General features: G+C 56.8%; 1 protein-coding gene across 4 annotated transcripts in view; it reads right to left on the reverse strand.

Annotated features, from left to right (window-relative positions):
• Positions 1 to 27438, reverse strand: part of KANSL3 (KAT8 regulatory NSL complex subunit 3) — a 28900-nt gene continuing 1462 nt past the window's right edge. Inside the window, exons 2-22 of one of the 4 annotated variants that reach the window (XM_075444523.1) lie at positions 26284 to 26454; positions 24063 to 24153; positions 23569 to 23754; positions 23275 to 23406; positions 22831 to 22947; positions 22145 to 22246; positions 21944 to 22015; positions 21717 to 21791; positions 20410 to 20567; positions 19429 to 19492; positions 18723 to 18923; positions 18285 to 18441; positions 16859 to 16936; positions 13457 to 13648; positions 11426 to 11510; positions 10391 to 10545; positions 9821 to 9933; positions 8576 to 8795; positions 7849 to 7982; positions 2742 to 2901; positions 1 to 754 (exon numbers count right to left, since the gene is read on the reverse strand). In XM_075444523.1, coding sequence (XP_075300638.1) covers positions 177 to 754; positions 2742 to 2901; positions 7849 to 7982; positions 8576 to 8795; positions 9821 to 9933; positions 10391 to 10545; positions 11426 to 11510; positions 13457 to 13648; positions 16859 to 16936; positions 18285 to 18441; positions 18723 to 18923; positions 19429 to 19492; positions 20410 to 20567; positions 21717 to 21791; positions 21944 to 22015; positions 22145 to 22246; positions 22831 to 22947; positions 23275 to 23406; positions 23569 to 23754; positions 24063 to 24153; positions 26284 to 26454 — 3241 coding nt within the window. In that variant the 3' untranslated portion in view covers positions 1 to 176. The remainder of the gene's footprint in view (positions 755 to 2741; positions 2902 to 7848; positions 7983 to 8575; positions 8796 to 9820; positions 9934 to 10390; positions 10546 to 11425; positions 11511 to 13456; positions 13649 to 16858; positions 16937 to 18284; positions 18442 to 18722; positions 18924 to 19428; positions 19493 to 20409; positions 20568 to 21716; positions 21792 to 21943; positions 22016 to 22144; positions 22247 to 22830; positions 22948 to 23274; positions 23407 to 23568; positions 23755 to 24062; positions 24154 to 26283; positions 26455 to 27438) is intronic. The other 3 variants (XM_075444524.1, XM_075444526.1, XM_075444525.1) reach the window with 3 other exon arrangements.

Here is a 27438-nt window from a genome sequence, read left to right on the forward strand (position 1 = left end):
TAAAGCATAAAAAAAAAAAAAAACCCCAAAGTTTTATTAAACAGCAACAAAACCAGAAAACCATCCCCGCAGTTTGCTCCAGCCCCCCATGCCCGCTCCCCTCCCGCCCCGCAGCCGCGCTGAGTCTTCCCGCAGTGCCCCGGCTGCAGGGGAGGGGTCCCGGGGCGGGGGGGTCCCTACGGCTTCTGGCCGAGCGCGGACCCGGCCGTGGCGATGATGGAGGAGCCGGCGAGGCTGCTGCCCAGCGTTATCAGCGTGGCACCGGCCCCTCCGGGCAGCACGCCTTGGGGCAGCAAGTGTCTGTTGGGCAGAGCCTCCCGGGCGTGGATGATGGTGCTCCCATCGTCCACCACCGAGGGAACCCTCCCCAGGGTCTCCACCGTCCCCAGAGCGTGGCCGAGGGCCGCGGCGCTCTTGGTCAGGCTGACCTTCTCCCCGAGGGGTCCCAGGGGTCCGTCGCCCTTCACCGCGGCCAGCGTCGAGGTCAGGATGACGGTCTTGGAAGCCGTTTGCAGGACGGGGCACACCTTTGAGTGGACCAGGCTGCCGGGAGAGCTGGGGGTGCTGGTGAGCGGGGAGGCGGCGAAGGTGACTGCGCCAGTGGGAGAGCTGGCGGAGGAAGAGGAGGAGGAAGGCTGGATGCCCGGCAGTTTGAGGGGGACGGAGGTAGCCTCAGCCATCATGGATTTGGTAAGCGCAGACAGCTTGGCGTCCGACATGACGTAGAGCGTCTTCATGGGGCTGGTGGCGGTCACTGCGGAGCAGGGGAGAGCGTGGTCAGCGGCCGCGGGGACGCGGAGCCCACCCCGGGCTGCAGCCCCCCGCCACAGGCTGAACAGAAAGGCCCGGCCTTGTCTGCTCTCCAGAGCAAGACCCCAGACCAAACCCCCACCTGGGCAAGGGAAACACAACAGCCAAACCCGGGCACCACCAGCACCGCTCAGATCCCCCAAGGAAGCCCCTCTCATCCTCCAGTGCCTCATCATCTCCCCCAGAAAGTCCCCTCCTGTTGGGACAGAACACCATGGTTCTTCCTTTTAGCCAAACATGCTCCATCTCGCCCCATCCGACCTGCCACAGAGCACGCCGAGCCCCCCCTGCTCTCGGCAGCCCAGCTCAAGGCAAGCTCTTGGCTTATCTCTGGCATCTCCAGCTCCATCCCACCGGCAGTGCGCTGCTCGGACCCTCACCACGCTCCACCCCAGGAGGCGGCTAGCAGACGCTAGGCTTCGTGAAACGAAGCCCTCAGCTCCACGGCAACGGCAGAGGTTGCATCGCGGTGGTCTCCCTGACCGAGTCAGCTCCCCAGCTGCACCTACAGCGGCCACAGCCCAGAGAGACTTCGCTGCAATCTACTCACCGGGTTTAGACACGCTCAAGGGACAGCAAAAAGCCTGGAGACCCGCGGCCGGCTAAAGCCAGCGCTGGCCAGGAAGACCCCAACCTGGAGCAGGGCCACGGTTTTGCTCTGTGGTTGCCCCGGGCTGCGAAGGAGCCCACGCCCAGGAGGGCTGCGGGTCAGCCGGCACCGCATCTCGCCGACGCCGTGGCACCGCAGACGCACCGCGGCGTGCCGCACGCTCATCAGCGGTGACGGCGTGCCATGGACACCACCGGCGCCGCGCGCAACGCTCCAGAATGAAGTGCCTCAAGCAGGGAGGGCACGGAGTGAAGGCTGGCGACCGACCGCCTAACCGGGACCACCGAGCCCAGCACCCTGGAAGGTCGGCAGGGCAGGAGGCCAGCAGAAACAAGCGGCCCCAGCCGCGGCACAGACACAGGCCGTGACGCTGTCAAGACACCAGCAACCACCTCTCCGCGAAACAAAGTCTGGAAAGATTTCTGAGCTGACACCCCGGTGCCTCCCTGCAAACTGCTCCTCCCCGCTGGGTGCACGGCCAGCCCGAAGCTCCAAGCAGAGCAGGTAAAACTCTCCACGGAGCCGACTCATCCCCTAGCTACCACAAATAACAAAAGGAACAAGAACACACACACAGAAGATGACTTAAGCCCAGTGGTTCTGCACCTCCCCGTTGAGTCCTGGGGAGAAGAGCAGAGCTGGAGGGTCTGCAGGGGTCGGTGAGCGGGGTTTAACGCCTGCGAGCGGAGCACACGCGCCGCGGAGCTGCCTCGTTCGCCCTTTGGGAAACCTTTCCCCTTCGTCCGGCAGACCTGGCCCGGGCGCTGCCTGCCTGCTCACCCGGCCACCGGCTCGGAAACCGGCGGGCCCGAGGAAAACGCAGCCCCTGGCCCTTGGGTACAGAAACCTCTGAGGATGCCACGGACCACATCGCCGGTTTGTGTGGATTTTGCTTTTTCCTTTCAGCCTGAGGCTGCTGGCTCTGCAGTATTTGTTTAGCTGCAGCTGGACAGGTCTGCGCTCCCCAGGCAAGGTAAATCAACAGAGGGAACAGGGAGAGCGCTGCGTGCTCCGAGCGCAGGACCGGGGCCCTGAACCCAAACTGCAGATAACATCTTTGGGCTCAAGTGTAACACCCCGCTCTTCATCGACAGCATCAAGCCAAAACTCCTTGTGCAAAGAAACCACGGGGGATCCTAACTTAAAGGAGGGGGGGACAAAAAATTAAAAAAAAGAGTGAAGGGCTTAAAAATTAGCAGCATTCAGGCAGCTGTTCCCCAAAGTGACGCCGCACACGTCACCCGGCGGCATGGCTCCAACCCGGCCTCCGCTCCGGTCCCCAGGCCGGCTGCCCGCGCCCCACGACTGCCATGCGCCTCACCTACGGGTGCCGCCGCGGCGGCGGCGAGGTGTGCCGCGGGGTCGGGAGCCATCTCTGCGCCAGCCTGGGCTTTGCTGAGATCCATCTGAGACAGCAGCTTGCCAGGAGCGGCGGCGCTGGTAGCTGGGGCGGCCAGGTTCCCAACAGCACCGTCCGGAGCCTGGAAGGGTTAAAGTAACGGAGAGCTACTGGAGGGGCCCTGCTGCCGAGGACACGCCGGCTGCGGGACCTGCAAACCACTCCTCGCCGAAAAACAAAAAATATCAGAGCGCGTCGTCACCCTGCTTCTTCTAGCCTTGCCCTCACGCTGAGCAGACATTGCCACGCTCGAGGAAAAACGTTTAAGGACAGAAAAACTGCAGAGATCTGTATTTTAAAAGTGTGATGGTGTCCCTGGTGGCACCGACACCACTGTGGGTGCTTGGGCCGAGACTGGCACAAACTCGTTGCCTTTTTTCCCCAAGCAGGATGGGACCGCTCAACTCCCATCCCTGGCTGTCAGGGAAATCAGTTCTGCTCTGGCTTCCTCTGCGGCAGAAGTGATGCAACAGCCAGGAGCTCAAGAACGCTTCCTGCATCGTGCAGACCCACTGGCAACAATGATGTGCTACTACCAGCGGCACCAGTGAAAAACCAGCAAAAACTGGGAACAGCACGCACCATCCCCTGCATCAGAAGAGCTTCCTTCGCTTGACGACGACGTACAAGCCCCTCTGACAACAACCAGCTGGTTACACAGCACCAGTGTCCACCAGATGTCCAAGACCGCAACGACTGGGGAGTCCGGGTTTGTATCCTAAGGCAGACAGCAGCACGCCCTGGAGAGCACAGACCAGCTTCACCTGGAAGAACACCTGGAGATTCCCCAGTTCCAGGGGTTCCTCAAACACCTCCGAGTCAGCTTCCCTTGTCTGAACACTGTGTCCAGGCACATCTGCAACCTGGCCCTGCAGAGAGCCAGCTGCCCGTGCTCCTGCACTCTCCCCGGGAGCCAGCACAGCCCTGCGCTGCCATCAGTCAAGCTCCAGGGCAGCTTTTCCAGCTACCAAGGCAGACACCCACCTCCTCGGTCAGACCTCGCTCAGCCAACGGGCTCGCTTTCCTCCACCACCGACAAGCGCCGCTTCAACTCAAGGCTGAGCTCTTCCTACCTGACATCCACACAGGTCACAGCCTGCTTTTCCCTGCTTTGTGCAGCAATTTAGTGGTGCTCCGTCAGTTATAAGTAATATTTCAGTCCCTGGGCGTTGAAAGGGTCAGACTTCGGTTACACCAGTACAGGCTGGGGTGACCTGCTGGAGAGCAGCTCTGTGGAGAGGGACCTGGGACTGCTGGGGGACCACAAGTTGACCATGAGCCAGCAGCGTGCCCTGGGTGCCAAGAAGGCCAACAGCATCCTGGGGTGCATTAGGAGGAGTGTGGGCAGCAGGGCGAGGGAGGGTCTCCTCCCCCTCTGCTCTGCCCTGGGGAGGCCCCATCTGCAGTGCTGGGTCCAGTGCTGGGCTCCCCAGGTCAAGAAAGATGAGGAGCTACTGGAGAGAGTCCAGCGCAGGGCTACGAGGATGAGGAGGGGACTGGAGCATCTCTCCTATGAGGAGAGGCTGAGGGAGCTGGGCTTGTTCAGCCTGGAGAAGAGAAGGCTGAGAGGGGACCTTAGAAATGCCTCTAAATATCTGCAGGGTGGGGGTCAGGAGGACGGGGCCAGACTCTTTCCAGTGGTGCCCAGCGACAGGACAAGGGGCACCGGGCACAAACTGAAGCAGAGGAAGCTCCAGCTGAACCCCAGGAAGAACTTCTTCCCTCTGAGGGTGACGGAGCCCTGGCCCAGGCTGCCCAGGGAGGCTGTGGAGTCTCCTTCTCTGGAGATATTCCAGCCCCGCCTGGACGCGGTGCTGTGCAGCTGCTCTGGGTGACCCTGCTTGGGCAGGGGGTTGGACTGGGTGACCCACAGAGGGCCCTGCCAACCCCAAACATTCTGTGATTCAGGAAAAGAAAGGTGTTTACTGCCTGCTCATAGCACATCCACCAGCAGCAGCAAGGGCTGGAGTCAGGGCTCTCCTTGTGCCATCCGAGGGAAACCCTTGCGCAGCCCTCAAACCAGGACACCTCAGCTTGCAGCTCCGGTCACCGCAGCTTAAATCTTCGTGACACAGAGCAGAAAACAAGCGTGTGATCCACCATCAGGATCACTCCACACTTTATGGAGCTGCTATTGGGATACAACCACGCTGCAGGGGGAGACCCACACCAAAAGCAACATTCAAACCACCACGGAGCAGCTGCTTGGCAAGAGAAGCTGCACCCTGCTCGTATTTTCACATTAAAGCCACCCAAACACTCTTGCTTTTTCTTACTCTGCTACTCGCAGAAAGCATTTGCGCCAAACTCCCCAGGGAGATTCCTCAGTCTTCCCCTTCCCATTTCATGCCCACTCAGGAAGGAAAAGAGTTACCCCCTCAAACTGCATCTCAGCTGCTACAGGCATCGCCCCAGCCCCCAGAGTTTGAAAATCACAGCGCACAGCCGAGGCGTGGGCTTCACGCTTCCCGCGCGGGCACAGCGGAGCCGCCAGCTGGGATTTCAAAGGGAACCCAACCACGACAGCTTTGGCTAACGCTGAAAATGCAAGAGCTGAAGCTCTCAGCGTCATCCCCCTCAAAGCCCTTGGTAAATTTGCTCTTTTACAGGAAGCCCTGCTAGATCACGTAATCTGCCATGCTGAAGGTACACACGGCTGATGTCAGGGGCTATAATTAGTCACAAAAGCACACAGCTCATTCCCTTTCCTGTAAAAGCCAGCTTTCAGTTTGCTTTCGAAGCGACTCTCGCAGCCGGCCGCACAATTAAGCCCTGCCTCGAACAGCCAAGCTCCGCACTGTAGGTAAAAGCCACGGCGCACATTCCAACAGCCGGTTCAAGCATTCACCCGCGCGTGAACCCGCTAACCCCGGCGCCGATCGCTGCCAAGTTTCACTCCGCGGCGGAGTTCCTGTTCTGCTGGGCGTTCAGGGTCTCACAGAGGTAACAAAGGACCTCAAGGGAAGCACGCCAGTTCCGAGGGTTTATTGCAAGGCCTCTGAAGAGCACAAAATCGGCTCTCGCACAGCCTGGAGGAAGGGTTTCAGCCCTACGAGCGAGCTCAGGTGGGATCTGCACTGAGTGTCACCAGCTCTGCGTTCCCCAGCTCTGCCTTAGCCTGCTCTAAGCTCGGCTCTGCCAACGCTCGCAGGCTCTGTCGCGCTAGCGGAGTCACTGAAAGAAACACAGCAAAGGCAAGCGAGGAAGGACGTGGATGCTCCCAACTCTGAGCTTCAACCAGCAGCAAGCCGGGACTCTACGTGGCAACTACCAGCAACAGTGGATGCGATGGCAGCTCTAGGGCAGCGCAGGACAAACTCCGGATTTATGGCTGCCGCCATTAACACTTACCCAACATCCACCCAAAAGCTTCACCCACAGGATAACACCTCCCTAAATACATCTCAAGCAGCCTCAGACAGCCTCTGCAGACAGCAGCAAGGAGCACAAGTGCTCTCCCTGCCTCCACAGTGCTGCCCACAGCTTGAGCCACCCCAGCAACAGGGACCAGAACTACAGAGCTTTATCTACAACGCGAAGATTGCTCTGCCTCTCCTGCACCAGCTCAGGTGCCCGGGACCTGCATCAGCGCGATCAGAAGTAGGAAAATCGTGTGCAAGAGGAAAAAGAAACAACAGACCAACCCTGCCAATCTGGAGCGATCCTGGCACCCTCGGCCCACGGCGCCAGCTTGTTAATCCCTGTCGGGAACGGGAGCTTCATCCCCACCGGACACTCCGCGCTTGTCCGACTGCCCAAGCTGCAGCTCTTCTCATTGTGGGAGCTTGTCGACTTGCTCCCTGAACTACTTTCTCCCTGCAAATGCCCGTCTCAGATCACTACAGGCAGCATCTGTTGGACAGTCAGCTAAACCCTTCAGCATACAGTCAGGCAACCAGCAGCCCTCTTCCTGCAACGCCTCCTGCGGTCCCGTGAGGCAGGTCACAGGCCTGGGCTGCCCCTTTTCTTCTACGAAAAGCATCTACGGGACCCCAGTGTTGTACAGCGCCAGAGCTACGACCACGGAGAAGCCATCTGAGCTTCGGTCAGCCTGGCTGACGGCACGTCACAGCCACCGCTGACCAACCGTCCCGTGCAGGGAGTCAGAGCCGGCCTTTCCACCCTCATGTTTATGGATCCAGCTCAAAATTGATAGCGGATTAGGAGAGAGCCCAAGGATACACCTGCAGCAAACTCACCCTGCTGCCAAGACTTGGGGTTGGGAGGTCCGCGTTGCAGTACCCAACACCAGTACGATCACAACAACAAAAAAAACCCTCTCTGACTTGGCACCTTGTGCTTCCAACTCAACTGCACCAAGCCTTAACGTAGGAAGCACACAGGCAGCCAGGATCCTTGAGACAGTGCCTGGCACGTGTGGAGAGTCCAGACAGTTGGAGCTTTTCCTGCTGTCAGTGATCCACCTCCAAAAGGAGATCTGTACGGAACAGATACAACCTCGGAGCACACGCTCAGCCCTCCATGTATTGGTGTCAACAGCACGGCAGCGAGAAAGAGCGGGAGCTGGGGAGCTGCAGGAGGAAATACACCAGTAACCCCAACGCCTGCGGTGCCCAGCCTCACACCAAGGCATCCAACAGTCAGAAGCAGCATTTTCCAGAGGAATACGGCTCCAGACAGCACGGCCAAGCCATTCTCCTGCCTGACCAGGCAAGGGATAGACACTCCACAAGCAGCTTTCCTCCTCCCGCCCAAACCGGTCACTGCCAAGAGACTGGAGCTCCAGTAACAATTTCCACGCTGATGTCAGCCTTTGACACCTGGCCAGAGCTTTCCTCGGCACGGTATCCGCGTGATACTGAGCACAATCGACCCTGCCACTAACAGACAGGCAGATGACCTCTTAAACCACCACCTTGCGAGGCCACTTTCCGCGCTGCCGCAGCAAAACACAGCTCATCACACCCAAGAGATGTGACCAAGAAGACCTTCCCCAGGACAATAGCCAGACGAAGCTCAGAAGAGCAGCAGCGGGCACTTTCTCAACAGAGAAGATGCCAAAAATTACCTGAGGCGCCTGCGTCTGCATCGGCTGTTCCTCGAGCTGGGGCTGGACGGTGCCCATCGCTGCCTGGCTAAGCGTGGTGATGCGGCTGGGCTGCCCGCGCAGCGTCACAGTGATGGTCGTCGGGGTCTTCAAGCCTAGAAAACACGCGAGCGAGATGTCCCTGAGACACAGCGACCACGGAGGCCACGTTCCCCACCCAGAGGCTGCATCAGAAGCCTCACAGAATCACAGAATAGTAGGGTTTGGAAGGGACCTCTGTGGGTCATCTAGTCCAACCCTCCTGCTGAAGCAGGGTCACCTACAGCAGGCTGCACAGGACCTTGTCCAGGCGGGTCTTGAATATCTCCAGAGAAGGAGACTCCACAACCTCCCTGGGCAGCCTGGGCCAGGGCTCCGTCACCCTCAGAGGGAAGAAGTTCTTCCTCATGTTCAGACGGAACTTCCTGTGCCTCAGTTTGTGCCCACTGCCCCTTGTCCTGTCACTGGGCACCACTGTAAAGAGCTTGGCCCCATCCTCCTGACACCCACCCTTCAGATATTTATAAGCATTTCTAAGGTCCCCTCGCAGCCTTCTCTTCTTCAGGCTGAAGCCTCCTCCCATTAGAGGCGGCTGCTCAGAAATCGCCAGCGCAGACTCAGAGGCAAAGTACGCTTTGGAAACACCCTTCTCAGGGTGATGGGGTGCTCCAGGCGCCTGTACCACACATCTGTCCCCCTTCTCCCTCACCTGCTGCCTGGCTAGAGATCTGAGCCAAGCCAGGCAGACTGCTGGCCAGCTTCGCCAGCCCCCCGTTTGTCAGCAGCTGGTGAATGGCCGTGGGCTTCCCGCTCGCTGAGGCTCCCAGAGACAGAGAGGTGGCAACCGGGATGGTACGGACAATGGTGCCAGCGCCCGTGGTTATGGCACTCAGGTTCTGGATAGGTGTGGGTGTCTTCACAGCTGAGGTCTGGAAGGAGAAGCAGAAGCACTGAATACCTGGAAGGAATGGGGATACTGGGATGGCACAGCCTCTCCCTCCCACAGAAGCTAGAAGTCTTTAGAGGTCAGAGTTTCCACACTTCATTCTGGTGGCCAAAAGCAGGTCTAGATGCAAGTAGACTTGTCCCTTCCAGTCTGCACATACTCATTTCAACTTGAAAACATGAGTGGGAGAAACTGTGGCTCGGCTTCTAATGAAGCCACCCATTCTGAACCAGGCCGCCTAAGACTGCAGGGGTGGGGAGCATTGCCGTGGGGTCACGGGCGCCAGAACAAGGAGGAGAAAGGTCACTAATCCCCCCCCCCAGTCCATTCTCCAACTCCTTCTCGGCATTTTCTAGGTGGCCGCCTAGAAACAACTACCCCCAAGCCCTGTTTCCTCAGCCTCCCCCAAACCTATGGGAACCCTTAGCCCCCGGCACACAACCAAGGCTTCATAGAATGGTTTGGGTTGGAAGGGACCTTAAAGATCATCTCGTTCCAACCCCCTGGCTTGGGCAGGGACCCCTTCCATCAGCCCAGGCTGCTCGGAGCCCTGTCCAACCTGGCCTTGAGCACTGCCAGGGAGGGGGCAGGCACAGCTTCTCTGTACGACCTGGGCCAGGGCCTCACCACCCTCAGAGTGCAGATTATCTTCCTCATATCTAATATAAATCTCCCCTCTTTCAGCTTCAAGCCATCACCCCTTGTCCTGTCGCTCCATGCCCTTGTAAAAAGCCCCTCTCCAGCTTTCTTGCAGGCCCCTTCAAGTACTGGAAGGCTGCAATAAAGTCTCCCCGGAGCCTTCTCTTCTCCAGGCTCAACAACCCCAACTCTCTCAGCCTTTCGGTGATGCTTGGATGCATCATTTCAGCTGAAGTTCACACCTAGCATCCCTCATCTCTTCTGGTCCTGCAGAAAACGTGGCCTGCATATGTTCCCTCCGACTCCTAGCGCTTTAACCTCCGTTCAGCTTCCCCAGAGAGGGATCTCCGGTGTTCGCAGCCTGCGTACCTGTACAGGCTGCCCGGCAGCAGCCACGCTGGCAGGAAGGGCTGATGACTTGGTCCCGACGTCCTGCAGGCTGAAGCTCAGCCCTTGAAGCAGGCTGCTGGCAGACGCTGCTCCTAAAAAAAGTAAAGAATAAACAATTCAGGTTGGGAGAGTTCCCCACCATGAAATTCCAGGTCTGTCATATGGCAGGTGCCTGCAAGACTGTTCTGTAAAGAGCAGCACCCCACCAGCCCACCTCGGGGCCAGCGGGGATCCTCCTAGCCGCTCTACACACACAGCCCAACACATTTCATTGCTGCAGCTACAGACGAGGCCGGCTGTGAAACCCAGGAGGTGGGTTTGGCATCTCAAGGCATCGTTACATACAAGTGACACAATTCTCAGGTCACCTACTGCGCCTTCAGCCTCACTTGACCGCTACCCACTGGATCTCTGCAATAGCAAAGCACTGCAAACGCCGCTACAGCCAAACCCAAAGCAACCAGGGAACGCAAGAAAGAGGATCCACAAAGTGACTGAACGTGGTGTACCTTTCACATTCACAAGAGAGCCACGGGGAGAGGCAGGTACCTTGCAGGGTGCTGGCCGGCTGGGCCTGCAGGCAGTGGGTGCTGCTGGCCACCAGCCTGCTCTGCAGGGCATGGAAGGCGCTGGGCGCAGTGCTGCTGGGGATCACGGCGGACGGAGCGGGGCTGGCGGAGGAGGTTTCTGCTGCCACACTCAGCCTAAGAAACAAGAGAAGAGAAAGACTCCAGTTAACAATAAATGTCACAGGGCAAGGCAAGATGGTTTGGACAACAGGCTGTCACTGGCCTAACGCAACCCAGAAGGACTTCTGGAAGTGTATGGCAGGGAGCTGATGAGCTACAAAAACTCACAGCAAGAGAAGCTTCCCTGTGCCCACCGTGGCAGCTAGAACAAGGAGCACCTGGTGTTTCCAAACTGGAAGTGAGCTTGTTATCATGTGTGTGTGCCTACCGGGGCGCTGCAGGGGCTGCATCACCCTGCACAAATGCAATCTACCTTGCAGCGACATAATTCCCATTTAAAATCTACTTTCTGACTGAGAATAGCTCTTCTTCCTCTCCCCTCCCAGATCAGCCAGAGCCTGGATCTCCAGAGCTTGGTTTGAATTAAAAGGGAAAACAGTGATGCAAGATGTCAGCCCCAGGCTCATTCCCCAACAGAAATCCCTGTGGCCAGTTGATCAACTTCGTGAACCAATACCGAGGCTTCTTCATTCTATCTTCGGAAAAAAATGCTTGACTGTCAGAGGGAATGATGACAGTTCCAGGACAACACGCCGGCAAAGACACCACAGTCATTCAAAAGCCAGAGATAAACAAACTTTGGTTTGGGAAACCAGATGGAAATACGGCCCAACAGCCACAATACCTTCTACCTCTGCCCTTTTCTGCCGTTCTCGGACTCGACTGCCGGCTGACAAAGTTTTCAGGACCCTAAGAGACTCCTGCACTTCAGAAAATTCCAGTCGTAAGCAAGATATCAGAAAGCTCCCCATGCAGAAGCCACCCCGCTGCCGTGCTTCCCATCAGCAGCCTGTCAAACAGACCCACCGCTCACAAACACCAAGGTCTCTCTCACCTGGGGGTGGTGAGCAGTCCCGACAGCTCCTTTGCGCCCGACACAGACTGGCTGACAGCCATGGGGATCGGCTTCCCAGCGACAACTGCAAAAGAGAGAGAAAAAACCTCACTCACTCTCTCCTCGGCGAGACTTCAGGGGTTCCCCCTCTCTCACACGCCTGCCCACAGACACAGTGCTGCAGGCGACGGGCTCGTCCCGCTCCCAAAGCGTCTTCGCAAGGACACCTCCACTGCAGCCACCAACACACGCTCCTGCCACCGCGCTACGGGACACCGGGAGCATCAAACAGAGCAGATTTGTGAAGGAAAACCAGAAAGCTGACGTTGTGGAAGCGTTACGATCGACGGGATCGAAGGGACCAGCTTCCAACTCTGCAAGCAGCGAAACCTCAGGCCCTCACCACCAAAGGCAACTCTCTCTCCTAGACGTTATCTCCACTAATCGCCTCCTAGTCCATCACGGCACGGGGCTACCGCCTCAGCCGAGCAGTTCGGATCTGGCCGCTCGCTAGCGATCCGTTTGGTAAGCGTTCTTTAGAGTCATTTTACAAAATACACAGGGCTGCGACGAGTCTCATTATTTGTTTATTGCGGCGCTTTGGGATACAACGGCGTTTGTCTTGTGCACTCCTCCTGCTCACACGCGGTAAGAAGGAATTCTTGTTTTGGTTCATGTTTACTTCTGCAATTCATTTCCTTTCTGTGAAAAGAAGTTGGGAACATTACAAAAAAAAAAAAAAAAAGATTGTGGAAACCAGAGATTTTCAAAGCTGCCAGAAGATCAACTGGCAATGGGCACAAACTGAGGCACAGGAAGTTCCGTCTGAACATGAGGAAGAACTTCTTCCCTCTGAGGGTGACGGAGCCCTGGCCCAGGCTGCCCAGGGAGGCTGTGGAGTCTCCTTCTCTGGAGATATTCAAGACCCGCCTGGACAAGATCCTGTGCAGCCTGCTCTGGGTGACCCTGCTTCGGCAGGAGGGTTGGACTAGATGACCCACAGAGGTCCCTTCCAACCCCTACTATTCTGTGATTCTGTGAAAGGATGGGTATTTATTAGCTCATTTTCACAGCACAAGACAACTGTTAACTTAACCAAGAGATGCTTCCAAGGGAGGAGAATTATTTCTCAGCTTTGAAAACCTCTGATTTCCTATCGGAACGGAGACCCTGACCTTCAGCCCTGCACTGCATCGAGCCAACGCCAATAACAAGCTTCACATAGCTGGGGCTCTGCACTCTGACGTGAGGAAGTCGTACACACCGGCACAGCCAGGGACAAGGCAGCAAGGGCGACAGCAGCCAAAGCTTCTGGCCTTCTCGCTCAAGGGGAAGCCTCCTTGCAAAGGCTCCAGGGGAAGAAGGCCGAGCACATCACCTCTTCTTGTACTGCAGGGACCTCTGCAACACTCGCCGCAGTGGTTTTCCAGCCCCTGAGGCAGGAGAGGAGCTGCAGTTTATTTGCACGTGTATCAAGTGCATATTGCGCCAGACTGCAGGGCCAAAGGGGAAGGCAGAGCAGGGCGCTCGGCTGATTCGTGAAGTCTGACCGCATGAAGGTCTTCCAGAGGGAGGAACGTCGCCGTCATCCCTACAGCAGGAGCACGTTCCAGGCGAGAGCTTCGCGGAGGAGCGGGCAGCAGAACCGGAGACGCACACGACCGATGTGGAGCAAGGGGTCCGCGGGGACCAGCATCCTGCTTCCAGCAGCGGCTCGATGCCTCAGAGGAAGGCGTAAAATGCACCTCGCAGCTCACAGGGCTGCGGCCGAGTGTTTCACTGGAGCCTGCAATCCCAACTGCTACGGAAAACAGAGGCTCCTGCCAAGCTCCTACGTGCTGTCAGCCCCCACGCTTCCCCAAGTCACTCACACCTCGAGCCTCTGTCTGTTTTCTGCAGCTAACTCCTCCAAAACTCAAACCAAAGCCACAGCTCCCGTCCCCTCCCCACGCCGTGCCCCAGAGGAGCGGGTCTGGGCGCAGCCACAACCCCGCTTTCTGGTTAAGAAGCGGCTATGCAATCACAACTCACTTTCTGCCTGGGTGGTGAGGGGTGCTCCGGTCCCCACGCCAGCGGCATCTCCGTGGGAGACAATGGTCACCTTGATTTTGGCTCGTTTGGAGGGTTTGGCGCACTGGGTCGGGCTGGGGGTCTGATGCCTCTTCAGCTGCATACGCACATCATCTTTCTCAGCCCCTTCCGAGTGCTCTGAGGAGACTGGAACTAGGGGACACAGAAGTAGCTTTTTGAAAACTGGTGGCCGATCCCTCAAGGTCAGCGCTGCTCCACTGTGTGCACCGGGGTGCGGAGAAGGGACGCATGCCCATGCACATTTCCACAGCTCCCTCCATGCCAGCGTTGCCCATCTCCTAAGCACCAGGAACCCACTCTTCTCCTTTTCACCATCTACACTGACTTCTACATGCCCTAAGCTGCTGTCTTCGGGCCAGGATTTAGCTTTAGCTACTCGCAGGCTAAGGCAGGACAGCACATAAAGTCTGTCTTCCTCTGCAGCGAAGAAAAAGGGATATTTACAGTCATATGACATCTCCACACAAATGCTTTTCATTTCAAAGCACGGCATAATCAATCCTGGCATCAGGCCCCTCCAACACCCCTAAATTCCAGGTGAAGGGACAAGGGTGCAGAGGCTTGCAGAGCTGGTGCAGGCACGCTGCCAACGCTGGGATTAGAGCTCAGCCCGCCTGCTCCTCCACACACCAGCAGCAGTATTTGCACGCCTGCCCTTCGGCACATCCCTCCCAGCGCTCCTAACCGGCCCTCCAGGAGCGGGGCTGAAGCGTAGAGGTTGGTTAGCGGCGCTAAGCGAAGCAGCCATGAGCACAAAAGGTGCTGCAGCAAAGCCAAGCCCTCACATGCCCTACGCTGCTTGGTCCTAGGGGAGAAAAACCACGAGCTGAGAGCTCTCTTCCACACCAAGGGCTTGTTTTGCTGTCATGTCCTTGACCCTTCACATCCATTTTGTCCTGCCTAGAGCACAAGCTTGCCGGGACCAGGGTTATCCAAAAAAAGCACAGAGGACCCACGGCAAGCGCCTCTGGGCAGCCCCGGAACAGAACGCGGCCACGAGCTGCCACACACTGCCCATTCGCTCTCCACGCGTCTCCCACCGCTGGCGTACAACCGTCCGGCCTCAGCCTGCAACGCTGGGGGACTGGGTCGAAATGCTTCCTGCCGTGGTGTTCGCAGCCTGGCGGTGCTCAGCAATGCAGCCGCCGCTACGCCCGAGTGCCGCAGCAAGGGGGAAAGGCCTTCACTCCAAGATATGGAGAGCCCTCTCCAGCGAGAGCTTCTGCAGACCGCTGCGGAGCCAGCTAACTCCCTCTTCACAGATGGCCCTGGGCATCCAAGCCATGTATTCAACAGCCTGGAGACCAAGACGTACATACCTTTCTATTTAAATATATATATATAGACATGAGTATATTATATAAAATTGCTATATAGTTACAGATGTGCATATGTGTGTCTATATACATGTACGTATACGCTCCCTGCATCTCCAAACTGTGGGTGTAGGACAAGACTGCAGCCAAATCCCTAAACATCAGGCGACTCCAAGGTTTTGGGGCCACTCAGGTCCCCAAGACAAGCGCCAGCCTTGCTGCGCTGCTATCGACAGCCGGACTTGAGGCTCGAGCGTGTTAAACCGGTGACACTCGTGCAACGCTCCCATGCCTCCCACCCCCCTGCAGACATGCGTGGTCCAAATCACCGTCCAGAGGCTTCACCAGGCGTGCACAGACCGCAGGCACCACAGCCCCCTCCCCAAGTGCCACCAGCCAAGCAGGACAGTGAACCGGCACATGCACAGGCAGTGGCATTAGGTGCCCCTCAGAGCGTCGGCGAGCAGTGACCCAACGTCCCTCCGTGTCCCCACCGCATGAGAGCGGAGCCTGCTTCTGCTCGCCCGGGGGCATGCAGACCCCCACCACGAAGGGCCAGCAGCATGTTTGGGGGGAGCACCCCGCTCCCAAAACAACAGTGAACGCTCCCAACACTCACATCGTGCATGCCTCAGCGTCCTACCTCACGGCTCAGGCAGCTGAGCCAACACAGTAACGAGCCCAGAGATCTTAATCGGCTTTTGAACTCCTCGGAAGGAAGCCCAGGCTGCTGCCAGCCTCTCCATATCTCCCCACCAGCAGTGAAGCATCCACCGCGGTTTCTCTTCCCAGCAGACGCTGGGTGGGAGGACTCCAGGTAAGCTCAGGGCTTCATGGGTGCTCCCAGGCTAACCTCATCGCACGGGGGAGAGCTCAAAACAAGGCTCCAGCGAGAAAGAAACCTTTAAGCAAGGCTCCAGAAACCTTTAGAACCACCAGCTCAGGCCAATACTTGCCTCAGAATTTGTTAGCACGGTCGTACAGGTACAGTCCAAACTGCATCTCATATACGTTCAGGGCAAGCAGGGAGCCTGGATCTAAAGAGCCTCTACACACCTTGCCAAACCACCACAACCACCTCTGCACCCAGCACCTGCCTCGTCGAGTTACCAGCACCGGCATTCGGGCGTTGCAGAGGCAGGTCTCACCCACGTCAACGTTCCCAGCACCCTGGGGTCACCCGAACAGAGAACTGACACCAACAGCTCATGTAACAACACCGCAGCCTCCCGAACCCTTAGATTTCAGCCTCTCTCCTGATGCCAGATCCACAGAGTCGCTGCCACTCCAGACGTTGAAAAGCGTCTTTAGATACGGTGTGGAACTCGCCCCTCGACCCCTCACCCTCAGAGCACCGCACACACCGAGGTCCACCCCTCTGCGTGCTCCAGCACCCAACGTGAGAGACCACAAGACTAAAGACCCTCACCTCCACGTGTCTCCTGGTCTAGACAGCATCCCTCTCCCACCACACCACCATCTTCCCGAAGCCATCCCTCTCCCCGACCTCTCTGTTCTTCTCTAACTCTCCCTGGCCGAGAAACACCGCTCCACACGTCCGCCTCTGCCCCTTCCACATCACGTGGCAGTCCCTCGTGTCTGCTCCCACGGGTCTGGGACGCTCCACCACACGCAGGCTCTCAGGCTGGCGTCCCCATCCCCTTCCAGGCCCCGGCACAGGCAAGGGTTAAATTCACCGTCACCAAACGTCACTGCACCGCCCACAAAGTTTTAGTCCATCAGAGCAAACCGGCTGTCAGACTACGCAGCTCGAGGAGCAGCATCTACCCACTGGAGCAGGGCAAGGGGAAGAGCTCAGGAACAGTTAACGCTCTCAGCTAGCAAGTGGGCTTCAGCTTCAAAAACAGCAATGAGAAAGCAAAGAAGCAGGGGGACAAGGGGACACGCTGGGCCACATCCCCAAACCAATGCAAGGGAAGAGGAAGATGACGGAAGAAGGCAGCAGAGACAGAGAGGAGAAGGGAGACAGAGAGAGAGAGACAGTGAGAAGTGAGAAGATACTCACCAAAGAGACATGAAGAGGTGCCAGGAGGAAGAGCTTTCCTCACCAGCATGTTTTGTTTCAGAAAAGCAGCGAACTGAGCTGAAATGAATCAGAGAGAATTACAGTATCACAGCCCGGCTCGGGAGGGGGACGGGGAACTGCAGGGACACCGCTGCGACCCACAGAGACCTCGGAGCAGGCAGAGAGCGCTGGATGCGACCCATCCAGCCACGGGGCACAACGGAGACACACCAACCTCCTCTCCGGACAGCAGCATAACACATCTGACACTACAAGGGCCATCATCCCAGCTTTCCCAGAAACCACGTCCAGGCACGAGCCCCCTCCAGCCCCACAGCCATCGGGAAAAGATCCAGCGCCCAGGGAACAAGAGCCGGCTGGGCTGCGAGGGGCACGGCTAGGCGGACCAAGCAGTTGCACCGAGAAGCCGAGAGCCGCCGGGAGATGTCAGCCAGCACATCCCCGCCCAGCGACGGCCACAAAGCGCAGGCCAGAAGCCACGCTGCAGCCGTGTTCCTCACAAAACGCGGCGGCCGCAACAGACACCACGCCACCGACCCTCCTCCTGCCTCCCGCCTGCTAGCTGGAAACTTCCTCCCTCAACTACAAGAAAGGAATGGATTTGTTTACTCCGTGGTCTGAGGAATTAAGGGAGATCCAAGCTTCAGCTTCCCCCTGGAGCCTAGCTTCAAGTTAGAGAGAGGCTTCAGAGAACTCAAAGGGTCACACTGTCACAGGAGACAACCAGCAGCCTGTTCAGGTCAGTCTTAAGCACAGAAATGAGGAGGAAAGGGAGGATGGAGGACTATTCCCCAGGCGCCGCTGATATTTGCCAGAAGGGATCACCATCAACAAAACCATTGCCTGCATTCACAATCAGACTGAGCTGGAGCAGGTTTTTAATCAGCATATAACACGACAAAAAAAAAAAAAACCCACAGCTCAAGCCGATTTCTTATTCGGAGCAGGCTTTCCACTGCCATTTGATGCAAGATGACTCTGCAATTACCCAAGCCCCGCTGCTTCGGTCGCAACTCAACAGCCTCAATCATCTCCTGGGTGCCTTTAGTCTCCTTCCCAAGCAGCCTCCGAAGACAGGAGACACCAGACAAGGGGCTCACGCTTGAAAAAGAATTAGAGTATAGCTACACAGTGATTTGGTCAGCTAGCACAAGTGAAAATCCTTCCCACCCGGAACAGCAGCAAGGCTCTGCAGAAACACCATTTCCAACTTAATTTCAACTCTCCACAGGCTGCTGCCTTCGGATGACAGTGATGGGGGACCGAGGTGTAGAGAAAGCTGCCAAGGGGGGCTTGGAATGCAAGACAGGACTCAGAAGACAAAATCCTAAATATGTCAGGACAGATAAAGACCAAAAATCCGGATGCCAAGAGGGAAGAGAGCGGGCGAGCTGCAGGGCATTACCTTGTGCCTGCTTGTGGGTCAGGACAGCATCCGTCCTCTGCACCTGCCTCTTCAGGAGCTGCGTGGTGCCCATCTGGCTGGGCTTCTGGAGGGAGGACACAGCAGCCATTTTCGTCTTGGGGCTTGACGTGGGGCTGCTGGAGACGCTGGATAAGTCCTGCTCGAGGAGACAAACACCTCTTACCCCCACGTTTCCCTACGAGGCAGCCGTAACCCTGAGCGCAGCAGCACACAGGCAGGAACGTGCACCCCTTTGCTGCAGCAGATCCATTTCTGGAGGTTTGTTCACCCCGCCACGAGCCATGAGTCCCTCCGCATCCTCTCACCTCCCTCTTCCAACACTAACCACGTCTCTCACCACGTTTTTCAGCCATACGAAAGCATCTCTCTACACACCCTCAGCTTTCCCCAGCTCAAATTATCTCGGAGAGCCCTCACCTCCGAGCCCGAAGGCGAGGCGGGCACTTTGGCTGCCGGCGAGGCGGGCCTGCTGGTTCTTTCCGGCAAGTCAAACGACAGATCCCTCCTGGTCGAGTCGCGTGGCTTCTTCTTCTTCTCAGCATCCAGGTCACGCGGATCGGAGCCCGAGTGGCTCTCCACTCGGGTGAGGACTCCGGTCAAAAAGTCAGCTATTTCATCCTAGGAAGGATGAAACACACAGATGGACTAAGCAGCGTGCAGGTCTCTGGACAACTGATCTTCACAGCCAGAAACACGAGAAGAACGAAAGATTCCCAAAGGGACAAACCGGTAAGGCTCTCTAGGTTTAATATTTCGCAAAAAGAAACCCTGAAACCTTACAGATAGACCTTGGCTTTCCCATTAAAGCTCACACTCCACTGATTTCTGACACACGGGAGAGAAACACGACGGTTTCTCCACTGCTCCCAAAAGCACTGCTTGCTTCCCCAGGCAGACGTACTGGCGGACTCAGGAAACTGCTTTTTACGGTACACTACCAGCAAGCTCACGTCTCTGCTCCCGAAAGGGGACAGCCACTCCAAAACCCCACTCAGGAGACAGACTCCCTTCACCCACACAACCCTGGCAGTCAGGGTGTAACTTGTGGTCACATTTCAGCACAGATTTTATTTTTTTTTTTTCTAACAGATGTGAGGTGCCAAAGGAAGATTTCTGTTGTTACCTGGATGCACCTGTCCACCATACTCTGGGTCAGGCCTTCCGACTTCTTTTTGGCTTTGCTTATCCTGTTAAAAAAAACCAAACATACCAAAGTCACCACGTTTTGTGTTTCACTTTCACCCTCACAACGTCGTTCTTCACCTGAGCATAAGCTCCAAGCGGCAGCAGGCTCGCTCCCTGACCCAGCGAGACACCAAGCAAGGCAAGAGCCAGCTCCGTCAGCGCTCGACTCGAGAGCACCGTCTGTCGGAAAGACAAGACTCATCCCTCAGCAGCGCCGAGGCAAACTTCGATGACGAGGAAAACGGTCCAACGTCCCAAAGCAGTTGGCAAAGCCAACACGACATTTCCTTCCCTGCAGAGCTCCATCTCCAGACCCAGTATGGGAGTTGCAAGTTTCTTCCTTTCCCAAGTTTCTTCCTTTCCTCCCCTTTACTGATGACCCCTACTATAGATTTCTGACTTACATGATGCTCCAAAACCTCGTCTGCGCTGCTCGGCCCAGCTCCAGCACCAGGCCAACCCTATTCTCCCACAGGACTTGCTCAGGTTCTTTGCTCCAAACGCGCACAAGCATGACAGGAGAACAAGCTCCAAAGTTTACCGCAACCTTAGGAGCTCCTCGCCTCCTGCAAGGCTGTTGCAGCCTCCCTTACCCCAACTCTGCACACAGCCCCCAAAAGCTACACATTCCAGAGCCAGGGGCCACATGACAAAGCAAATACTTGCTCTAGTGTCATACCCTGCTGCTGTACCCCGGATCTTTACCTCACCCCTGGGAGAAACGATGCCGATTTAGCACAGAAAACCAACCCTCTATCCCACAGATTGGGTTTTGAGTAACAAAGCTTGTTGATGATCTTGATGGAGCGTTTTCATGCAGTTCTTATCTAGCACATTTGGGGGTCTTTTCCTGTACGCAACACGCTCAGATCTTGCCCAGTGTTCCTGGGAAGAAAGTGTCCGTCTTGCAGACCGTTACCTGAGATTGTCATCTGCTCCTCCCACCACCACCATGCTGTTATCGGCTCGTATTTTCTCCCGGAAATCTTCCATGGCTTCAACATTGCACTGCAGGGAATTCTGACCGATCACAAAGAGGACAGGGGTCTTCATCTCCAGGAGGGGGTCGTCAACATCCTGCAAGAGCAAGGGGAACTGTCATCCAGGACTGACCCAGGACACGGAGCCTTTGGAGCCAAACACCTTTCTGAATTAGACCAGGATTTCCAGAAAGGGCAGGCACGTGCAACCCCAGTACATACCAACTGCATCCGCAAAGGAGAGGAACATAAATTGCTTGGTTCATTTTAAAAATCTCGTGAAAAAGACTGACTCAAAAGCTGAATGAGTACACAGAGACTGATGCCCTCCCTCTCAGAAACCCTGTTTCACTGCGTTTTCCTCCTTCCGAGCTTTGGCCACACAAACCCAGAATAAGCCTGAAGCACCACCAACAGCAAAGCTTCCTGGGGTGAGCCCCTGATGGGATTTACACAGCCGTACCGAGCCCTGAAGAAAGCCCTGCTCGAAAGCTGCACCAGAAAACGCCTCTTATTTGGATTTCCACTAGCCTCAGAATTAGCCATTTCATTCGCACAATCTTAATCGCTCCCAGCCCTCACACCGGTCAACTAATAAGGAGCAATTTGGGCTCCATATAAATCAACCCAAGTTGTCCTCTCTGGTACCAAATGGCACGGTCAACAAGTGACCCACACAAGATCCCAGGAAGGAGCTGCAAAAACACATCACAGCGAGACAAGCAAAAGCAGGACTTCTCACACCTGCTACTGCACCACGAATCCTACTAGCAATGTAACCCTCCCATCTGCAGAGCACACCTCCAAATAAAAATCACACAGACATTCCTCAAAAAAAGTCTGCCAGTTACCACTGGATTTCCAAGCTTCATTTTGTGAAACCATCTAAGGAGATGGGACTTTTCACAAGGGTGTGTAGTGATAGGACAAGGGGGAATGGCTCTAAACTAAAAAGAGGGCAGATTTAGACGAGACATTCGGAAGAAATTCTTCCCCATGAGGGTGGTGAAACACTGGCCCAGGTTGCCCAGAGCAGCTGTGGCTGCCCCCTCCCTGGCAGGGTTCAAAGCCAGGTTGGATGGAGCTCTGAGCAACCTGGGCTGGTGGAAGATGTCCCTGCTCATAGCAGGGGGGTTGGCATCAGATGATCTTCAAGGTCCCTTCCAACCCAAACCATTCTATGATCAAAAAAGAAAAAAAACAAAGAGCAGTTCTTTAAACAGCTCCATCGGCCTTTGGTCCTTACCCCTCTGGGGCCATCAACGGTCAGCAGCGGGAATCCAAGGCACACAACTGCAGTGACATACTCCATCACCGAAACCTGGGTTGGAAAAGCAACAGTCAGGCCTTGGAAAGAGAAAAGGGACAAGAAAAACCCCAACAGAGCTTTAAACGCAACAGTAACTCAACTCTAACTCTGAGCTGAAGCTGCCAAGTGGGCTCTGAGGGGATGCAAAGGCATCGGGTACTTACGTGACAGGCCACCAAGGCACCCGTGTTCCACCCGATCAGGATGATCGGCTTGTGAGAGAAGTGGCTGTGAATCTACGGAAGAAAATAAAAGTCATGGATGGAGAAGAGGGACAGACAACGGGACGATGCACTGGGGTGGCAAGGTGAATAGCGTGAAGGGAGCAGCAAAGGCTCCCCGCTACGCTCGTCGCTCTTCCTTACCTCTGCCACTTTGCTCCTCACCGCCCCGATCATGTGTTCGAGACACTGCAGCACTCCCACCCCGCTGCCGTTGTTCAGCAGGTGGGTGGCGATGGGGATCACCTGCGGTTTGAAATGGAAGCTGGATAACCAACAGAGGCATTGCTGGGGACAACAGGTACCGACAACGATTCGCACCGACTGGGACCCGGTTTGGGCAGGACCTTGTGCTTTCTCTTTCCCCTGGGATTCACTTCTAGCTACTAAAAACAGAGAAACTAGAGAATTTCCCACTGAGGCAACCTCTGCTGCTCACCTCATTCCTACTACATCTACCACGTTAATGAGGAGGTGCGCGAGCAGCTCCGCATCCAGGCAGAGGACTAAGGTGACCTATAGTCTCTCTCCTCCAACCTCTTCCCACTAGAAGACTCGTTAATCCTTTAGCACCATCACGATACCATCTAAACTGCTGAATACGGATGGCTTTGGTTGGCAAGAGACCCCAAACACATCGGGTTTGGGAAACTTCATCGCGTGCGCAGTCTCGCAAATGGTAAACGCTGCGGGTGGCAGATGCCGGCCTCTGCTTTCAGCAGAGCCAAGCCTTCCGGTGCACTGAAGGCTTAGAAAAGCAAGCTCAGGAGCTGCAGGCTAGCACAGCTGCGAGTATGAACTTCCCTCCTTTCCAAACCAACGGTACGAACCTTTCCCAAGCAGGAAAGCTGCGACTGCCAGAACCGGTGCCGTCGAGAAGTGGGGAACATGGAGTTGGAGGGGCCAGAGGAAGCAATCAGGATGAGGGGGGAGCCAGGCAATTTGCTCTGCAGAGTTCAACAAAGAGCTGTGTCAGGGAAAGCCACTTCTCCCCCCGAGACCTTGCTGCCCACCCTGGCCCACACAACAAAGCGGGAGGTATCTTGCAAAGCTCATTAACTGATCACATTCTCCCCAGCCAAAGCTACCACAGGACAGTACAGCGGCAATGCCTCCAACAGAAGGAGTCCCCCACACTGAGCAAGCCTAAATCAGGAGGAAAACGAGCCCAGGAAGCAGGAGAGGTGGATGGAAGAGGACAGCAGAAGGATGGGAAGAAGAAAGCTGATGTGAGACCAGCTTCTCGCTGCCTGCAAGCCCCAGGAGGTCCTCACCGGTTTATTGTGCGACAAGACACCCACTGCTGGGTCCCAAGGTCTCTTCAGCAGCAGAGACAGAGCCTCGGCACCGGCTGCCCCTGTCTTGGTGGTAGAGGAGAGCAGCATCCTGTCAATCAGGGTGGGGATCTGAAACCAGAGGCCAGAAAGGACTGAGAAAACGCACGCAGCTTTAATATCACCCATGCCACTCCAAAGAACGAGGATAAAGACTCCATCAGCTTCCTTTAACGAGCTTTATAACGAGAGAACATTTTAAGTGACAGCACAGTCTTCCACTGCTTTCATCACCTTTCCTTTCAGCGTTTGCAGAGCATCCAAGTAAGCAGCCAGCACTGGCAAACTGAGGGTTTCCACCAACGTCGTGTGAAGCCACTGGATCAGTTTTGTGTCCCAGTTCACGCTAGCCAGAGCTTGGCGGACCCTCCGAGCGCATTTGTCCACAGCTATCCTCCTCAGGACCGGCTCGTTACAAGCCTAAAAACGGGAAATTTAAGATAAACACAATTACGGGAAAAATCAAGCATGCCACGCGCATCCCAAGCCACTGGCAAGTATTGGCTTGGGCATCCCAACGTCCTGCGGCAGCGGGCAAAAACCAACACCCTCGCAGCGAGGACAAAACCACGCCCCAAACAAGCCCAGGGCTGCCTGGTTTTAAGACTACGCAACCCAAAGGCCAAGACTTTCATCTCGATTCTGTCAGGCTTTTCCAGGAAGAACAGATAAAAACCACACAGACAGCGAGTCCCCCGGGAAGTGAAATCAGGAGGAAAAGGCCTTACCCCCTCGTTCGCCAAGCGAGCCAGCCTGTCCGACTGCAGCGCTTTGTGAATCTTATTGAACAGCTTGTTCTGCGCCATCGTCCAACCCGTCCTGTCGGGAAAACCCGAGAGGTAACGCAGGTCCCCGCCACGCAGGCACCCAGGTCCCGCGAGCCGCTGCCCAGTCCCAGAGGCAGCCTCAAGGACTGACTTAGTGCTACGGACAAAGCAGGTTTTGCTACTGAGGATTTATGTGCCAGGACAGTCCAGTAAAAACCACCAGGTTTTAAATGTCACTAAGGTGTGTCAGCGAACACATAAGCATCATAAAGCTCAGCATGAGCCAGCAATGTGTGCTCGCAGCCCAGAAAGCCAACTGTACCCTGGGCTACATCAAGAGAAGCGTGGCCAGCAGGGCGAGGGAGGGGATTCTGCCCCTTTGCTCCGCTCTTGTGAGACCCCACCTGGAGTCCTGCGTCCAGCTCTGGAGCCCCCTACATGACAAGGACATGGAGGTGTTGGAGTGGGTCCAGAGGAGGGCCGTGATCAGACAGTTGGAGTACCTCTCCTATGAGGACAGGCTGAGAGTGTGTAGTGATAGGACAAGGGGGAACAGCTCTAAACTAAAAGGGGGGAGATTTAGATGAGACATTCGGAAGAAATTCTTCCCCATTAGGGTGGTGAAACACTGGCCCAGGGTGCCCAGAGAAGCTGTGGCTGCCCCCTCCCTGGCAGGGTTCAAGGCCAGGTTGGACAGAGATCTGAGCAGCCTGGGCTGGGGGAAGGGGTCCCTGCTCATGGCAGGGGGTTGGAACCAGATGAGCTTCAAGGTCCCTTCCAACCCAAACCATTCTGTGATTCTATGATAAAGGTAACAGTAACAGCAAAAACAATAAATAAGATCAAAATAATCACTCCTTTTAGCATAGGTTATCACCACATTTCTCAAACAAATTGGCCAGAAAAAAAACCCTAAACCATTCCTCGTAACATCAAGACTGCAACCCAGCTCGACAACAGTTACAGGGATGATTTTGAACAGGGTAAAATTTCTGCATCACCCAGTCTTGTTCAACTTCTTCATCAATGACCTGGATGAAGAGTTAGAGCGTATCCCCAGCAAGTCTGCTGATGACACCAAACTGGGAGGAGCGGTGGATACACCGGCAGGCTGTGCTGCCATCCAGCGAGACCTGGACAGGGTGGAGAGTCGGGCAGAGAGGAACCTGATGGGGTTCCACAAGGGCAAGGGCAGGGTCCTGCACCTGGGGAGGAACAACCCCAGGCACCAGTACAGGCTGGGGCGGACCTGCTGGAGAGCAGCTCTGCTGAGAGGGACTGGGAGTGCTGGGGGACGACAGGGTGACCATGAGCCAGCAGCGTGCCCTGGCTGCCAAGAAGGCCAATGGGATCCTGGGGTGCATTAGGAGGAGTGTGGGCAGCAGGGCGAAGGAGGTTCTCCTCCCCCTCTGCTCTGCCCTGGGGAGGCCCCATCTGCAGTGCTGGGTCCAGTGCTGGGCTCCCCAGGTCAAGAAAGATGAGGAGCTACTGGAGAGAGTCCAGCGGAGGGCTACGAGGAGGGGACTGGAGCATCTCTCCTATGAGGAGAGGCTGAGGGAGCTGGGCTTGTTCAGCCTGGAGAAGAGAAGGCTGAGAGAGGACCTTAGAAATGCCCATAAATATCTGCAGGGTGGGGGTCAGGAGGACGGGGCCAGACTCTTTCCAGTGGTGCCCAGCGACAGGACAAGGGGCAACGGGCACAAACTGAAGCCGAGGAAGCTCCAGCTGAACCTGAGGAGGAACTTCTTCCCTCTGAGGGGGACGGAGCCCTGGCCCAGGCTGCCCAGGGAGGCTGTGGAGTCTCCTTCTCTGGAGATATTCAAGACCCACCTGGCCGCGGTGCTGTGCAGCCTGCTCTGGGTGACCCTGCTTGGGCAGGGGGTTGGGCTGGGTGACCACAGAGGGCCCTGCCAACCCCTGCCATTCTGTGTGATTTTTAATTTTTGACATTGGAACACGGCTGAACTGAGGATCTACGTATAACCTAACGACTCGCTGTCCCAGCCTCGTCCGAACAGAGGTGAGAGCTTCCCACGAAGCACGCGGGAGGAATCTGGATGCGAGGATTCATTTTCTTTGCACATTATTCAGCTCACAAACGTCACCGCGTAACGAGTCACGCTAATAAACCCCACACCACGCAGCGGGAGGCTGTTTCTCGTCTCCGCTACCCCCGCGCTACCTGTTGACGTGTTCCTCCCAGTCGTCCGGCGGCGGAGGGGCATCGGCGTCCGTGCGCGCGAACATGACGTGGCGCTCGCACTCGTTCATCACGCTGCGCGCCTTCTGGTTGTCGTAGAGCGGCACGGGCGTGGGCGTCACCGTCTCGACATCGATGGGGACGTCCGCTTCGCTGCCGGGAAGGATTGCGCTTTAGGGGAGGGGGTCGCTCACCCTGGGGTCCGCTGTGCTTTAACACGGGAAGCCCGCGGAGCTTCACGCCCACAGAGCTCCTTGTTCCCGAGCGGAGCCCACGAAGTCGAAGGCCGAGCCCCTGAGCGCGCTCCCACCCCTCGCCCCAAACCCACCCGTGACCCCAGCCCCCACACCCTGACCCTAAACCAACCCACTGAGGCCTGGCCACAACCCCCCTCCCCACCCCATGGCTGGGAAACTGAGGGCCCCAAGCCCGTGGCCAAGCCGCGACCCCCAGCTGGGCCCCCACACCCCACCCTGCTCCCCACAGAGCCCAAATCCTGCTCCGGTCCCCCCCCAGCCCACGCTCTTCCCCCACTGCCACACCAGCCCCACAGGACGCCCCACGCTTTCCCCTCACAGAGCCCTCAGGACCTAACCCAGCTCCCCCTGCCCCACAGTCTCCCCTCACGGGCCCCCCAGCCCCACAGGACCCCCCAGGGCCCTACAGAACCCACACTCTCCCACCACAGACCCGCCAGGACCCCCTCCAGCCCCCACACAGGCACCGCAGCCCCACAAGATCCCCATTCTCCCCTCACAGGTCCCCCAGGACCCCCCCTCAGCCCCCACATAGGCTCCTCAGTGAGGAGCCGGGGAGGTCTGTGGGGCAGGGGGGGTCCTGCCCCACAGAAGCCCCCAGCCCCATACTGTTACCTCACAGGATCCTTCCACCTGCCCCACAAGCCCCTCAGCAGCAGCCCCAGGCCCCACAGAGCCCCTCCCAGCCCCACAGGACCCCCACTCTCCCCTCACAGATCCCTCAGGACCCCCCTCAGCCAGACCCTCCCTGACCCACAGACCCCACACTCTCCCCTCACAACCCCCTGGCCCCCCAGGATCCCCACTCTCTCCTCACAGACCCTCCTACCCGACACCATCGCCCCAAAGGACCCCCCCCTCACCCCACAGGCCTCTCGGG

The sequence above is a fragment of the Opisthocomus hoazin genome, chromosome 28 (assembly GCF_030867145.1).
Source record: "Opisthocomus hoazin isolate bOpiHoa1 chromosome 28, bOpiHoa1.hap1, whole genome shotgun sequence".
Taxonomy (NCBI): Eukaryota; Metazoa; Chordata; class Aves; order Opisthocomiformes; family Opisthocomidae; genus Opisthocomus; species Opisthocomus hoazin.